Source organism: Anas acuta, chromosome 6 (assembly GCF_963932015.1).
Source record: "Anas acuta chromosome 6, bAnaAcu1.1, whole genome shotgun sequence".
Classification (NCBI taxonomy): Eukaryota; Metazoa; Chordata; class Aves; order Anseriformes; family Anatidae; genus Anas; species Anas acuta.
The window spans coordinates 22,368,305-22,385,186 of record NC_088984.1 but is presented as its reverse complement, the minus strand read 5'-3'; the positions used below and the strand labels follow the sequence as shown (position 1 = coordinate 22,385,186).

General features: G+C 45.8%; 1 protein-coding gene and 1 long non-coding RNA gene across 2 annotated transcripts in view; both read left to right on the top strand.

Moving 5' to 3' along the window:
• The first annotated feature begins 131 nt into the window (after window positions 1–131).
• On the top strand, window positions 132–6,697 carry LOC137858269 (uncharacterized). Its single transcript, XR_011097609.1, has 3 exons — window positions 132–2,455; window positions 2,880–3,347; window positions 6,545–6,697. It is a non-coding gene; the product is annotated as an uncharacterized lncRNA (long non-coding RNA).
• Window positions 6,698–11,496: 4,799 nt separating this feature from the next.
• Window positions 11,497–16,882, top strand: part of CHN1 (chimerin 1) — a 95,896-nt gene continuing 90,510 nt past the window's right edge. Inside the window, exon 1 of the mRNA XM_068685728.1 lies at window positions 11,497–11,787. Coding sequence (XP_068541829.1) covers window positions 11,769–11,787 — 19 coding nt within the window. The 5' untranslated portion in view covers window positions 11,497–11,768. The remainder of the gene's footprint in view (window positions 11,788–16,882) is intronic.

Here is a 16,882-nt window from a genome sequence, read left to right as displayed (position 1 = left end):
GTCACAGTGTTTCTGATACAAGCCAGGATGCCGTTGGCCTTCTTGGCCACCAGAGCACACTGCTGGCTCATATTCAGCCGACTGTCCACCATCACTCCCAGGTCCTTCTCTGCCTGGCAGCTCTCCAACCATTCCTCTCCCAGCCTGTAGTTCTGCTTGGGGTTATTGCGCCCCAGGTGCAGGACCCGGCACTTGGCCTTGTTGAACTTCATACAGTTGACCTCAGCCCATCGGTGCAATGCTCAAAAATGCTTTGTATCCAGAAAATGATTTTTTATTTTTTTTTCTCCTAATTTTGCCTGGTAACTTATTGTAGCCTAGCTAGTTCTGGGCTTCCAGCGGCAGCCCTCCTGTTCCTGTCCTGTGCTGCATTTCTTTCCTTTGTGGGTTCTGCGTCATCAAATGGCTCTCCTCCAGCAGTGCTCATGCTACACTGCAGAGGTAGGGGCAAAGACTTCCTGAGAATCTTTTCCAAAGTTTCTCTGACCTTTCTAGAGCTCTGTCAGTGTGCTGGCCTTCATACTGAATCCTCTTGTTTGGTTTCACAACGATCAGAATCCAGGTGCTTGGGAAAACACTAACTTGAAAATAACTTCTTAAAAAATAAAAAATAATAATAAAAAAAAAAAAAAAAAAAACAAAAAAAAAAACTACAATTTCAGTTGGCCATCTCACAACATGTACCAAGAAAAATCTTGTAGTTCAAGCTAAGTACTGTGCACTGATCACTGCACAAGTATTTCACAGAAGTGTAAAAGCTGGCACAGGGCAGTAAACCATAAACAAAGAAGCTTAAATAGGATGCAAATATATTTTCTAGTCTTGTCATCTCTGTAATTGTGCAAGAGCCATCTCAAAACAGCTTCTCTAGACATGCAAGTCTCCAGTCTCTTCAGCATTTAGCTGCAAGTAGCACAGGTTGTGCCTCTTGTATGCAAACATGCTAATGCAGATCACCCTGTCAATGTGCAATCCCATTTTTGACCCTGCAGTACTCCTTAGAAAATGGAAATAATGGTATTTCGTTTTGTTCTTACACGGATGGTTTTCACACATTTTCTCATAGAAGTGCTGGGTGTTACGTTGCTATTCAGATTGTGAATTTTGCTCTGATGAACTGTTGAACAGGTTCCTATGTACTCAGAGCAGTGGTACTTAAGATCATCTAATGAGAAAAAAAAATCCACATATATACATTTATATAAATGCAAAATTAAATAAGTATGTTTATTGGAGCTGTTTTGACTTTCCATGAGTAAAAATTAACTGTGCTCTAGTCTCTTACTCCTTAGAAGTTAATGGTTCACCTCTCAGCCTTCCATTTTGCTGCACAGTAAGGGAAATCCTCCTGCTTGTTTTGTTCTCATCCAGCACCAAGCAGCTTGTGGATGCTAAACAAGACACCTCTGTACAACTCCAGGGTGTGCACAGTAGAACTCGATTGCACCTTGGAGTATGGTGTGACAAAGAATGGAAATGTCATCATGTACATCACAGCTTGCCTGTACATGTTGAAATTAAAATGTCCCAGCACAAAGTATAATATCCATAACTGGGGCTTCTAACAGCTCTAGTCCTGATTGGGAATTATTTTTTTCTACTGCAGCCTGTACTGAGGGTTTATCCAAAAATAGCACAGGAAATACAGTGCACAGTTACTGGAGCAAAGCATTTCTGGCAGTTGTCCATGGCACGCTCCAAGTCTGTGAACTGCCTCACATTTGTCTTTCATTTAAAAATGTGAAGACGACTTTGGTAAGTGCTGACTGCAGCTCAGCTCCCTGCCTACCGAGCAGGGGGCTGGAGAGAGGAGTTGCAATCTATAGTTAAACAAGGGGGATTTATAAGTTGGCAAGTAAAATTATCCTGTGTTAGTGATGTCTTGCTTATACAAGACAATGGATAATAAATTATTAACGGAGTGAGGTAATTCCATTTTATACTATTTCCTGCTGTCTGTAACGAGTAATTCAAAATCTGGGGGTTTCCAGTTTCTCAGGAACGAAATGCCATCTAGTGGTAACTGCTAAATGTTTTGAGCAAGTACATTCTTTACATTATCATAAAACGTGTAGGTATTTGTGCTGATATCCTGCATTTTACAGCACATTGAGCTGTAAAAGCGCTTGAGAGAGGAAGATGGAGAGGCTGGGGAAAGGCGCAGCTCCCATGAGTCTGCTCCTGCATCCCCCGTTGTGCAGCGCTGCTGAAAACTCCCTTCTTTCCTCTGCTCCTGGTGCAGGCAGCCGGGCTTTCCCCTGCGAGGGGCTGGACAAACTTTCAGACGAGCTGGCAGGCGGCTGCGTCTCGCCGTTAGCTAGTAGTAGCAGACAAAAACATTAATTTGGCTGATGCTGTATGAAGGGAAGCTGAAAGCTGCCTTCGCCAACTCCATGCTCGCCTGTCCCTCTCCTGGTAGGGGGCTTTTCCCTCTGGTTCTTCATTCCCAACGGAGGTAAGGGGAAACTGTTCCCTCTTAGTTGCACAAGCCCCTTCATAGCACGATTTGCTTATATTCTCCTTAGAGAATATACATGTAAGCTTTAAAACACATCAAAATTGAATTTGGCCTCTCAAATACACTCCTGGAAGAAGTTGCTGCCATGAACTAGCTGCTGTGCTTTGCTTTCACAGCACAAAAAAAAAAAAAAAAAAAAAAAATCCTGAAATTATTTTTAAATGCATTTGTGAATGTGAGCTGGGAGTTGGGCCCAGCAGTCACACCCTGCTTGTGATTTGAGCCCCCTGGTGGGGGTACTCCCGTGTTAGAAGCAGAGCTGACTGAAGGCAGAGCTGCGCTCTCATCTGCCTGTGGTTTTGTGCTTCATTGTGACTGGGGCAGGTTCTGCTTTTGTTAATGCATCTGCTTTTTTCCACAGTTTGAATAGCTCTATCTACTGGTTCATGCTACCCTGTCTCAACACAAGATGATCACAGCATCTGCCTCACAAACCATGCTTTGCCCAAACTTTCTGTTAGCAGTGTGTCCTGGATGTAGCCACAGGCCTGAGGTTGGTGCAGCGATTTGCAGATCACCAGACCAGCTGTGCAAGCTGATCTCTGACTTGGCTTCAATTAAAACTGCCACATGCACAGCTGCAAAGAGGATCCAGCTGCATCTCATCCTGTCCACCTGCAGTGTGAGGCTGCTGAATTCAGGGAAAACCTTGGACTTCGCCTCATGAGCCACGTGAACGGCAAAGTGGGTTCAGAACAAAAAACAGCCCCAACAGTGCTGAAGGCACAGAGTAAGGTGGGAGATGAGCTTCTTTAGGCCTGCCAACAGAAGAGCTAGTGCCTGCTGTGTGTTTTAGTTCTCCCTGCCAATCAACACGACCATCACCCAGGTATGGGGTCCAATTTCCTGGCATGCCAGAGGGGAGTTCAGGTCAGAGGAGCAGTGCCTGGTGATGACAGAGCTGGAGAGAGCTGAGGGCTCAGGATCTCCATGTGGGAGATGGAAGGTCATTTATAGGCAACAGGGTTTCAGGCAACCAGGATTTCAGCTGAAGGGGTGGGGGGTGGGGGGAGTCCTACCTTTCCTTCCCTATTCTCTGCTTGTATGGACTCATTTCTCACCTCTGTTTCCTCCTTCTCTGGTGATTTTTCAGGTAGAAAGCAAGCTGTGTTAGAAAAAGCAGGCACATGGCATTTTCTTGGCTCCTGGCAGTAATGGCTGATGAGAGTCAAAGTACTCCGCTCTGAGGGGTCTGTCCCAGCCCCATACCACACCTTCCCTTCCACCCACACGAGCTTTGCAATCACAGTGCAAAGGTCCAGTAAGCTTCAGCTGCAGAGCTGAACTTGATTCAGCTGCCACCTGCAGTGCTGGGGTGGGTGTTACTTGGTTGCATTGGTCCCCACATGTCGTACCTTGGATAAAAGGACCAGGCTTCTAGCACAACTCCACCTCCTTTGAAAGAGCGAGGTTGATCAGTTTATAGGGACGGATGCTAGTTACAAGGCTTGCTTGTAGCATAGCACATTGCTTTGACACCTTGGAACAGAAACCCCCAGGTTCTTTAGCAATTCTGGTGACGCACAGACCGTCACAGCAATAGCCAGCTGTTCTTGCACCTTACAACAAGCTTGCTTTCCTTGCTGTGTATAGAGCTGTCCAAGTAACTGATACATTTTATAGTCCTATAAAGAGAATCAATAACACACCAAGTCTTAGTAATTGTCTCTGGCACTGCCAATTTAGGACCTGGATATCTGTTAATTTAGTTCTGCTTTGCGAGGAGCTTTTCACATGTCTTAGTTGACAATAAGCAAAACATTCACAGTCAAGGGATGCAAGTGTTTTATTGTTAAAGGAAGGGGAAATAACGCTCCTTTCTCCCCTTTCTCTGCCCTCCTCTCCCCAGCAAAATGGTGGCACCAGTTACAGCAAAGTTTCTCTCTATGGAAAGCACATAATAAATCATGCCTTTTGGCTCAGATAAAAGGGCTTAGAAGGGATCAGGTAATTCTGTCCTTTCATAGGGAATCATTGCTGTAAACTCACCTTCACTAGAACTATTTTGAGACTGGCAGATCAATTAATGAATAGTGAAAATCTAAAATCCTAATTAAATCCCACTATTACTTCCAAGGGTGGTTTGTCTCCTCTCCAGGAATACTTGATTTAAACAGCTTGTTTGTTTAACAGGAAAAGCTATTGATCCCTTCAATAACACTTTAAAATCATTAAGAGAAAAACTTTAATCTGTTTCAGCTCTTTGAAGTTGCTTTGGTTAATGTCATCTCCCTGTGATCCTGAAGAGCTAATGCTGGTCTTGAAAGCTATTTCCAGTGTTACTCCGTGCTTCTCTTTGTGCTCTGCTGCTGTTACCTGAGTGCTTGCAGAGCTGGCTGTGATAAGTGCAGTAAAGCTGAATGGTACCAGCAGTGCGTGTGTTTGCTCGCTCAGTTTGAAAGGTTTTATGTTCTCCTTCGGAAGTCTTCCTGGCAGAAGGCACGGGAAACATGGCTGAGCTGCAAAGCAGTTACCTAAGGCTTTTGTTATCTAAACACTCTGAGATTTGAACTTGGGAGCATCTTCAGCCCATCAAAGTTCATTCTACAAGGGCAGTTGCACGTTTCCACTTGACAACTAGATTGCATATGTCAATAGAGTGGGAAATTCTCAGAACATTCCTAAAGTTCAATTCTTACTGATATAGCCCACTTCCTAAATTTTTGCAAAAACTGCATTAGATCAGGAGCTGAATTTTGCCTTACCGGTGCCTATCCACCCTTACTCATACAAAGCAAGTTACTGAGCTTTAAAATACCCTTACAAATTTCATGTGCTTTTAAGCTTGAACATTTTTTCAAAGAACACTAAGTAGCCTAGATGATGCAGCTCTGAGAAGCAAGATGCGTGAGAACTGCCAGATAACTAACTCCCTGATTAAAAACATTCTGTTTTTATTTTTGAATGGCTTCGGTAATATTGGATTATCTAAGAATGTAGAAATAATTTAGAGGGCTCTGGTATTAGAAAATCAAATAATTGCACTAAGAGAGAAGTATTTTAAAGAATGTGGTCTTAAAGTAGTTAAAGAGTAAACAGAATTTTTCATTATTTATTGGGAATAGAAGCTGCAAGTTGAAGATCTGGTACATAATAATTCTCCGTTGCGGATGTTCTACGCAGCAGCTCTTTAGAACTGCAGGTCTGGGTTGCTTATGAGAAAGTTTAATATCTTTAGCAATTCTTCAAAGCCATGCAGTGGATCTAGAAGCCTTGATTTACTGCACTGAGACCACCGCTGATTCTGTGGCATAGTTTATGGCGTCGAGTAGGAGCTCATCTGCTTGGGGTTAAAGATGTTCTGAAAATCAAGACTAGAAATATCTCGAAGATTTTTTGATGGCTTGCTTGTTCTTGGTTTCCAGTGTTTATGGATAAAATTATATTCATAACAGTTTATTCCCAAGACTGTTTGGCAAATGGCTTGCCTTATGCTTTTTAAATTGTAATTACCAGATTTTTTCAAATACATACAAGCTCTATTTCAACTAATGCCTTAATATGTATTTTTAAACATGGTGTAAAAAGGAAATATTATGAAAGTTAAATAGAAGCTACAAGCTGCATTTTAGAGGCAATATAAACACACTTGGGTGTTTTACAGCCAACAGTATTATCTCCTTTGACACTTGAGGCTTGTCCCTAGGAGACAGAAAGCAGAAACTTCCTGGAATTTCTTTAATTACCCTGTTCATTTCACTTAATAAAACAAGCAATCAAAAACATATTGTGGGTTTTGTATGCAGAACTCTTAAAAACGTAACTTGGAGTGCATGCCAGTGTACATACAACTGAGCAAAAGTGCAAGCAATTTTGAAACTTCCTAATATTTTATTAACTTCATGAATAATTGATCATGCATTAGAGGTAGCTGATGATAGGACACGCTAGTAAGAGTACACACAAGCAATAAGAAAGCTTGCTGCAAGTCTAGCATTAAAGGACATTTAGACCACAAATAAAAATACTATTTAGCAGTTCTAAGTGGTTTGGTCACTTGCCTGTTCTCATACCGCTTGCTCTCAGTGTCACCTGGAAACTGGTGTGGGAGGGAAGCTCCGAGTGCCACCGTCGGTCCTTCAGGGCTCCAAGGACCAACACTCTGGGTGACCGTAATCCCCAGTGGGAGCTCTGGCACCTCGTTTGTGCGCTCACACCCGCAGGAAGATCACACCCTAATGGGAGGTAAGTCTCACTTAGTTTTGGTCACATCTAGCACTCTATGCAATAGCAACTATAAAAGAAATGTGGGTAGCTCGGGGTAGCTCATATAGCACACTTTGTTTTCCAATGCTTTTCCAGCTCCTGCTCTTAGAAAGAGCCATCTTTCCTTTGCAGGGCTTTAGTATTGGAAGTACTTTTACATTCACGTTTGAAAGTATTTGAGGAGTTGGGTGAGGTTTATTGAATAAAGAGACCAAAAACGCTTAGACCGTTTTAGGATTCTGCCTCATTAATTCCTTTGCATGACAATCACCTTTAATTTCACCCCTACAGCACTCTTAAAATCAGATAGACTAAAGGTGTGAAATCTTGGGGAAAAAATGGGAATGAGGCTGTTCTTGATATGAAAACGACCTTTGAACTGGACAACAGGGAAGAATTACCTATCTGAGAAGCTTCAGGTAGCCACCTAATTCAGAGCAAAAAAAAGGAATACTTCGGATGTAGCCAGCCTAGCATCTTCAGTGGTCCAGTGTCAGCAGTGTTAGAGCAAAGAGGGGGCAAAGGCGGGTATTCTTGTAAGGTGTTGCATGGGAAAAGCTGGCTATGAAGAGTAATTTGGGTGCAGCCTTTCTTTTTAAAGGAAATTACATCAAAGATTAAGATCATAGGATTTTCTCAAGATCCGTAGATCATATCTACTATTGGTATTATCTGTTCATGTTGTATTTCTCATCACATTTGTGTAGATGCCTTAGAAATCCCATTTAGTGGGAGCCATAATGTGAAAGTCTTTAACAATTATTTTGAAAAGGGTTTTGCTCCGGCAGCATAGAGAAGAGTGAGCTTTTTTCTTTTGATGCTGTCAAAGTCAGTCAAAAACGGCATGATGTCTCATAGCAGCAATCTAAACACAGCAAATAGTTTTGATGTTAAGCAAACAGCTTTAGTTGAGTCTTGAAATTAGGATCATGTTCCTGTGCTGCTTTCCCCTAGATATTGGGGCATTCACTTCTAGGGTAACCAGAAAAAAAAAAACTAGTTCTAAAGGTTGCTGATGTCACTTTGTCTGTTAAACATTTCTCATGACCCAGAGAGCAAAAAGCAGTCCTGTTAAGCTCATTTTTCACTTCCCTGATGTACATCACCCACTGTAAAGTTGTTAGGAGATACAGTGCAATGCCTACTGATCAGGACAGGACGCCAAATGTGATCTTATAATGTTGTGGTTGTGATTTAAAACAGAAAGAATGGTGGATATGGTGCACGTATCTTGCTTTCCTTGGCAATGATCATCAAAATCAACGAGTAGGTTTCTCCCTGTAGCTGCTACTTTGCTCATCTGCACCCTGCAGATAAAAGAAAAAATGTCTTGACAGCTTAAAAAGGAAAAAAGATTTTATTGCCGCAGAAATCTACAGACTGGCGCAAATCTGAGCAGGGTGCTGAATACGTCTGGTTTGCAAAGGTTAATCATGGCTGCTGTGCCTGGTGCAGGGATTCTGGCTCCCTCTGTGCCTGTACAGCGTTGGACAATGCTAGGTTTAAATGACTTCGCCATTAGTAATGAACACCAGTGGCATCAAAAGGCTGGTAACATGCAATTCCAGTTCTGTACTTGGTGATGGGCTTGATGTTACATTGAAGTAGCTGTCGCTTACACAAACATTAATTTCAACCAGAAAGCTTAAGAAAGCTTGGTAGTCAGTCTTCCAACTTTTTATTGATGACTTCTAAATTAGATAGAACAATTGAATTTATCTTACTGAGCAAGTGGTAGAAATCTGCCTCACCGTTTTCCAGGGAGTAAATGTTGCGTTGCAAATAAGAGGAACTGGGAGGGTGCTCGGTAACACAGCCGCTGGCTGCTCCCCGCCTGCTCCAGGCACTCCCAGCAATTACACATTAGAAACTAAATTAAATTCTGCACATGACAAGGCTTCTACGGAGCTGTTTTCCTGCTGTCAAGGGGGTCTGTTGCATGAAGACAGTAACTGTGATGAGATGCTACCCCTATTCAGGTAACATTTCACCATGTCTTCATTTTTACTATTTCCCATTAATACTGGACAGCTTTAATTTATGTGCTTTCTTTTTTTCCCTTCACACAATATTATATTTACAAACTGGAAACCTTTCTTTACAGTTGTGTATAAATCTTTATAAATGTCAGTAATTAATTTTAAAATCTCATTTATCAACATATGATTAGTAAATTAGTTAAGGTTTGAAGAATAAATGTCTGGTAATTAGAAGCAATTTTGTACCAGACCCTCAGACAAGGTGATGGATCAAAGGAAGACCACAGTGGGTAGCAGGCCACTGCGCTCTGTGCTCAGCAGCAAAAGTGAGGGGGCAAAAGGACAGGGGCCAAAATGAAGACCTAAACACTGGAAAGCAGCCCTAAATCTCAGGAAGGAAATTTAACACGGGGAGTGAAGCAGTAGAAACTGCCTGTGGGATTTAAAGAGCCATGAGGCTTAGGGGACAAGGCAAGAAACCAACTGAAAGACAACAAGCAGACCAGAGAATAGCATCTTACATCTCTATTACTCTTCTGCAGACTTTCTTCTTAGGTACAATCTCAGTAAATGCACCCCCAGAACATTCCTACCAGGTGGCAAGTGTAATGCTTTTCCCAGAGGATGTGATGCTAACAAACCTATTTTTAAAAGGAGGGCTCTTCAAGGACTACAGATCGAGGGGAACAGAATACCAACGTTGTCCTTGCTTCTATTTAAATCAGTGGCAAACTACTCGGTAGTGCCAAACTGGGTCCTCTTCTGCATGAGGGAGCAGCAGGCGGGGGCCTTGTGCTGGTCGCTCCAGCGTTTCCTCCCTCCTCACCCCAGCAGCAGACGGCGAGTGAGTTGAGCTCCAGCTCTCTAATGAAATTCCCAGGCTTGTTGAAACGTTATTACGGGTGCACTAAGATGTGCTGGCCTGGCGAGGCACGATGTAGTCTTAGGACAGTGTTGTGTGCATGCTGCCTGTGCCACCACCTACCAGGGCAGGTGGGGAGCTCTGGGTACAAGGCTGACCGCAAAGTCCCTTCCAAAGCCGCTGCTGTTCTTCGCACGCCAAAGCACACTCCCGAGCCATGCAAATAATTTAATAAGAAATAATGATCCAGCTCAGTTTGTTTTGAAAACTCAGATCAGCTGCAGAACTCTTCCTGGCAGAGTAAAATATGATGATAGCAACTAAGTGTGGAATGACCAACACACTTCCTTAAATCTTAGCCATAACTGCATTAATACCAAAGACTTGATTAGACAATTGAAATGACTGTTAAGGTCAGCCTGAGTAATTTGATCAACTGCAGTATTGATAATGCTTATTATGAAAAACACTATTACTTTCTCTGGACAAGAAAACATTTCTAATGTAAACAAGTAGTTCGCTAGATAGTGATAAAGATTTTGGAGTAGTAGAAGAATAAAAGCTGGTTATCTAATTCAGGGATATTAAAGGGAAAGGTTGCTATTTAATTCCAGGAAATGTGGGGGGGGGGGAGTATTAAAGTTTAATTCCTTTCAAAAATAAGGGAAGCAAAACACTCTGTGCATACAAAGATTAAATTGTGGAGGCAGAATGGCAAAGATTATTTGTGTTGCTTCTTCCAAACCATTTTCTATCTCTTTTAATCTCCTTATTTCTCAGTAGCCCAGCTGCTCAACAATCTTTCACATGTTATACTTGCAAAATTAAAAAGTTCCGTGAAAGCTACTGTTCATTTGGGAGGAAATGACTGTATTGAGACGAAATGTTCCTTTAAAAAAAAAAAAAAAAAAGCTTTGCACAATAACCAAAGTATATCACCAAAAAAAAAAAACGTTTTCAACTATTTTGGCTGCCCTCAAACGACCTTTAAAGAAAGATTCAAAGATCCTGACATCTTTCCTACACAATCTCTCCCTTTTGCTCTCTACAAAAGGGGGCCAGGTGGAATTTAGAGTGACAAAACCCCGTGTACCTCCCTGCACAAAGCACTCAGGTTTCAGACACACACCTTTGTGGCACCTCCTCGAAAGAAAACGCGTTGCTGGCTGAGCCCGAGCACAGGTCCCGCTGCTCCTCAGTGCCCTCACCGCTGCCTCCACCCTTCCCCTGGAGGCTGCGGGACCTGCAGGGCTGCAATTATCTGGGTTTGAGTGAACTTCTCGTGCTGCCCGTGCTGGAGCCGCACTCTGCCTGCGTGGCGGGGCGATGCTGCCGGGCTGGGAGCCACCGCGGCGCGCAGCTCTGCTCGCAAGGGTGCTGGGGGAGGTGGCCGAGTGCTGACTGCTGGGGTTGGGGCTTGGTTTGGGGTTCAAATCGCCGACTGAGGCACAGAGGCACACCGGGCGCGATGCTCGTTTCGCTCAGACGGTTTCGCTGCTAGGATGCGCGGTGCCGGGCAGCCGATGGCAGCCGGGCTGCTCGCAACTTCTCGCGCCCCAGCAGCTCTGAGGGGGGCTGCACAGCGCCCTGCGGGACGTGCCCGCTGGCCTTCCACCAAAAAGTTGTGTTTGTTTTTTCACAGGGAAGGGGTGTTTGTTGACGAGACCGCTCTTTCTTTTGTACCAGCTGCGCGCAGCTCCGAGGCGGTGCCTCAGGAGGGCTGAGGGGGCGCGGGCAGACCGCCGCCCTCCGGCGGCCCGGCCAGCAGCTCCCCTCGCCTCGGGGGCACGGGGGCCGCTCCCCCGCCCCGCGGCCGCCCGGGGGGGCCCGCGGGCTCCGCTCCCGGCTCCTTCCCTTTGTGCCCCGGCGGCGGCCGCGTTGTCACGGCAACCGTCCCGCGGGCGGCGGCGGCGCAGGCCGGGCGGGCGGCAGGAGGCGGGCCGAGCGGCGCAAGATGGCTCCCCGAGGCGGCGGGCCGCACTGAGCGCGGGCGGGCAGCGAGCAGCCACACCGGGGCCGCGCCCGGCCCCGCCACGGCCCCCTCGGCTCCGCGCGTCCCCCCCCTCCCCAGCCCCGGGGCGGCCCCAGCCCCAGCGGCCTCGCCTCGCCTCGCCTCGCCCCGCGGGCGCGTCCCGCCGCCGTGCCGTGAGCGCCGCCGCGCCAATGCCAGCCCCGCGCCGCCCGGCCAGCCCCCGCCGGTGCCATGGCTCTGACCTTGTTCGGTGAGTAGCGGCCGCGGCGCCCTTTGTCTGCCGCGGGGCGCGGTCCGCGGGGGGGGGCCGGGGGGAGCTGCCCCGGGGCGGCCGGGCAGCGGCGGAGGGCTCGGGGCGGTCCCCGCCCGGCACCGGCAGCGGCTGGCGGGGGCTGGCGGGGCCCCTCCGCCCATCGCCGTGCCCCGGTGGAGGCGGTGCGGCTCCGTGGAAGTTGGCACCTGCTCTGCCGGGGCTGGGCTGGGCAGCGCCGCGCCGCGGGGTCGGGGTCCCGCAGCGCCGGGTGCCGGGCGGCGGCGGGGAGCGCTCAGCCCACAGGTGGGGGTATCCCGCAGCCCGCCCGTCTCACGGCAGCGGGAGCGCTTCGGGGAAGCACGGCTCGTTACATGGGGCAAGCCTTGTAGTTTTGTTAACAAAAAACCCGATCCTGGAGTGCTGAACGTGCACACTCCTGGTGTGCGTAGCTAACGTGTCGCTGCGACCTTTGGCTGCAAAACCCAGGCTGTTCTAACGCCAGCTCCTGAATAACGCGGCGTTTGTAAGCCAGGTGCCTGTTTTCTAAGCTTACCTGATTAGTTTTTAATTCACGTGCGTTTTATCTGCTTAATGACGTTTTTCTATTAATATAAATTTGCATTACAAAGGAAATTGAATCAGATGCTTGTGTGCTATTGCATCTGCTGTTAGAGTAAATGACATTGATGCATGTAAAAGCTAATGAGCAAACAGAAGATGGAGTGGGGTGCCCTGCTGTGCCTGGTTTCTAAATAAAGTCTTGCCAAGGGTAAAAAACTCAGGACTTCATCCTTTAAAAAAAAAAAGTTATAGTAAAACGATGTAGCAAATAAGATTAACGCGTGCTGATAAATTAATGTGAAACCCTTCATAAATGTAAGAGCTTTGGAGTACACCTTAAAACCATCAATGCAAGAGCCTGAGCGGGGTTTGCATGAAGGCAGAAAGCACACAGGGTATTTGCAGATGAAGTTGTGATTAACTTACCATTTAGTTATTGTGGCTTCCTGTGTTGCTCTGTGTCCGCCGAGCTGATTTAGCTTGCCACACTTGGTCTCTTAGCGCACAACAAAGACAGAACAAACATGCTCTAGACTTAAAGAACGGCCTTCAGCTTTTATCCTGAATTTTGGCTGGCTGTGGGTGGGCACATTTCCAGTCACCAAGCCGCAGCTGACCTGTAGTAACTCATTGCACATGTAAGCCATGGAAGAATATTTTCAATTACTGTTAACATGAGTCTCTTTCCTCCAAACCAATATCAGCAAATGTGGGAAAAGGCGGTGGGGGGGAGGAAAAGTACCTGAATGAATGTATCTGTTTGAGGGATTAAACAGCTGTAATTGTACTCTTTTAAGGTCACACCTCTCTGATACCAGTAGAACTGTCCTGAGCAGACACCTCCCTCAGGACCTGTTCGCTTTGGTTCTGTGCATTCACACAAATTCTAGGCTCGATATAGCACCTTTTTTTTCTCTAACCCATAATGGTGTATTTGAAACTTCAGATGTTCTACGTCTGCTTGTAATAGGATGTGCTTTAAAGCGTATAAAACTTGAGATAAATGACTTTGTCAGCTTGGGGAGGAAAATCCACCAACTTTGCAGGGATCCTCTCAATTAATGTGTGAGCACAGCAAGAGGAAGAGGAGAGGGATGGGAAATGTCTTAGCCATAAGGCATCGGGAGCATGGATGAAAGTATATTGTTTCAGTGCATAGTCAAAGCCTGTGCCGAGAGGGGACAGGGCGAGAGCAGAGTGATGTTGTTGGGGCTCCAGATTAAGACGGACGCCTGGTTATCCAGCAGCTGGGAGGCCAGGTATGCCACATCGTTTCTCCTCAGCAGAGAGGATGGGAGCTCTCTGTTTGCAGGAGATCACCCTTTGCCACTGGCTACTGGCCATGGTTCGCACCTTCAGGGTGTCACCGTGTGGCTTTCGGAAAGCTGGTTGGTGAGGGGAGCTCCTAGTGTGTCAGCAGTGCTTTTCCTCTCCAGGAAGAGGCTGTTTCCCTTGTCCTGACTACTTCTTCCTTTGCAGTCACAGCTAATTGTCACATTTTCTTCCTATGTTGCATAATAATCTGGACGACTCGTCACTTTCTCAGCCTTAGTTACTTTAAAGTTCTCTGCATCCTGTCCTGCCTACCTGGTCGTGACCTCCCAGGGTGTCCTGCGCTCGATGCTGCTCGTGTGGGTGTTGGTGGGGGGCTGCCCGCAGTCCCTTGACACGGGGTACAGCAGTCTCAGCCCTCAGCACCTTGTAAGGGAGAGGAGAAAGAGCAGCCCCTGCTGGAAGCAGTCGGAGAGGGGAAGGCATGGAAGTTCCTGGTGGAGCAGGTGTGCAGGTGTAGCGCTGTTTTTTGTCCTGCAGCAGGTTCACCACACGCTCAGGTTGTGGTCAGTGAAGGTGTAGCCCCTTTTCTCTCCTGTAACCACTTCTTCCTGCCTGCTGCAGCAGGTGGAGCAGAGTTCAAGCTGTGTCCATCCCTGTCCTTGCAGCCCACCGTCAGTGGCTTCGTGTCCAGCCTGCTGTCATTCCACTGGGATAGCTCGAGTGCGGGAAAGATGACAATGTCAAGGAAAAAGGGGGAAGTTGTCCCGTTGCTACAGCTGTTTGCTAAGGGTGGTTTTGTTTCTGGCTGTCCTGAGAAGTGTTTAAAGCAAGTCAACATTGTACTTTGAAAGGAAAATGTTTTTTTCATTGTGTTTCAGTGCTTATCAGTTCACTTTCTGTTCGTTTGTTTGCTCATCAACTGTCTTGTGTGAACAAAGGAAGACATTTCAAGATGGCCAGGAGAGCTCTTCGTGACCATATGTATCATTAGTTATTCATGCTACTGCCTCCTTGCTCAGAGCACACCCGTGGCTGAAAACTCCCCTCCTGCATACTGGTGGGAAGAAACGAGAAGTGAAATGATTCCCGTTGAATATGCGGAGTGCCTGATCCCCAATGAGTGGCTGCAGGTGAACGGGATTAGAGACAGAGCTGTAATCAGAGTGACAGATACAGTTAGTTAAGGAGATGGTGAATAAGGACAGTTTAAAGAGAAGTTTATAGGCAAAAAAGCAGAAGAAAAGAAAAAAAGCAATGCGGTCAGGAAGGGTAGGGACAATGCAGCTGATTATGCCTTCATTTCGGGTGTGCATAGGTTGTTGAAAAGGCACCCAAGTATTAATTTGCCTGCTTAACAGAATTCTTTTCCACAACTACGAGCTCTGGTGTATTGCTGCACAGAAGTAATTTTCTATTAATCTGTCTATTGCCGTGGGTATGAGGCAATCCTCTGAAATAGGCTCTGCCATACTTGAAATGCTAATTAACAACTGGCTGTGTTCAGCTCTGTGCATTGTGGTTACTGTTCTCCACCGAGCTGCACCGTCTCACTGCCGCTTCGAAAAGCAGGCTGTGCTCAGGCTGCCACAAGCACATAGATGTATTTCCTGATGGGACAGCCTTGAAGTAAAGGTGTCATATAGAAATGAAATCAGCCCTTGTTCTTTAAATGCTTGTTTTGCCTGTGTGGGGAAGACCTGTAAATTTTTCTGTGCTTGGTTGGCTTAGTCAAAGGAACGTGGCCAGTCAAAGTTCCTCTAAAAGCAGCTCACCAGCGTGTCATCCAATGTGTGGAGTCGCTGAAGTAGGAAATACGCAAGACTGGATCTGCTTACTTCTTGCTGTCTGTACAGAACAGGAGGTAAATAGGTGGCATGCAATTCAAATTGTTCACCTCTGTGGTTTTAGATGTAGCCCTGAACTTCTCTTAAAACTTGTGGCTAGCTGTGATGGCAAAAGTTTACCAACAGAGCGACTTAATCAAAGGGACGGTTTGTCCCAGAAGAGTGGGTTTTGAACCTGTTCCTTCATGGGAATACAAGAAGTAAGTTTTTCACAGCATTGGTGCATTTATGACAGGGCTTTTGGCACTATAAGAAATGTAAGTGTGGTGTGCTATAGGAATGGTAGACACAGACTAATTTTAAGGGAGATTTCGGCAAGTTAGCATTTAGTTGTGATAGGAACTTGAAATTCTTTAATTAGACAAAACAATAGGCAAGGGCAGTGGTTTTTGTCTTTTTTCTTTGTTTTTTAAGCAAGATTTAAAAGCGAAGGTGGTTTAAGCGCGGATGGAAGCCATGTTAGAGGTGAACTTGATCTTCCAAACTCCCATTCATGTATCTGGGATGGAAAGTGGCCAAGTGCTGAGAATCATAAGATTATTTTCTCCTAGTTGCTGTCCTAACCTTACCTAATTTGCAGAACCTAATGAAGCAAATAAGGAGAGCAACCTTGAAAAGCTTTTGCTGGCAATGCAGTCTCAAGAAAAAATCGAAAGGGAAACCTGCTTAGGAACTAGAAAAAGAAGATGGATCTATTAACTGGCAAATTGGTATCAATTGATCAAAATATCACAGAAGTGACACTAACACTTATAAATGAGGTTGAAAAATGTCAGTCATGGCTTCTCAGCTCAGTGCTTGAGGCAATGGCTAGAATAAAATTGTATTTTCCATGAATTGTGAGTATTGTAGAATAATCTTGAGAAAGCAGAGGTGTGGGGATTATTTCTGAAGCTGGAAAGCTTGTGGGCATGAGTAATTAATATGGGGTTTGGGAATTTTCTCCAAAGAGAGAGATTTCTAGTAACCAGTAGAAGATATTATTGGTTTGCCTTGGGCTCTCCAGGAATCTATCTGTTCTTACTGGAATATGTCAAAACACCTGCCCAGGAACTGTAGGCTAGAATTAAGTCAAGAATTGTATGTAATAAACAATTTCCCTTCTCTTAACTAAGGGGAAATAGACAAGGAAGAGAGGAAAATGTACACAGGTAACTAAAATGGAGCACGGAAAGATTTAAAATCCTGTCAGCATCAGCACGAGCTCTCTGAACTTGTCCCCTCCTAACAATTGTCTGCAGGCAGCCTTTCATCTAATGGAAACCCTCTCGTGATGCAGCCAGCTCAGGCACAGCACAGGACAAATTCACCCCTTCCTCCTTGCCGTCGGATGACCTGCTCGGACCTGGAGACATCTGCGTAGCACAGGATCTCACCAAGCAGGGTCAGAGTAAAATGTCCTTAGGATCAGA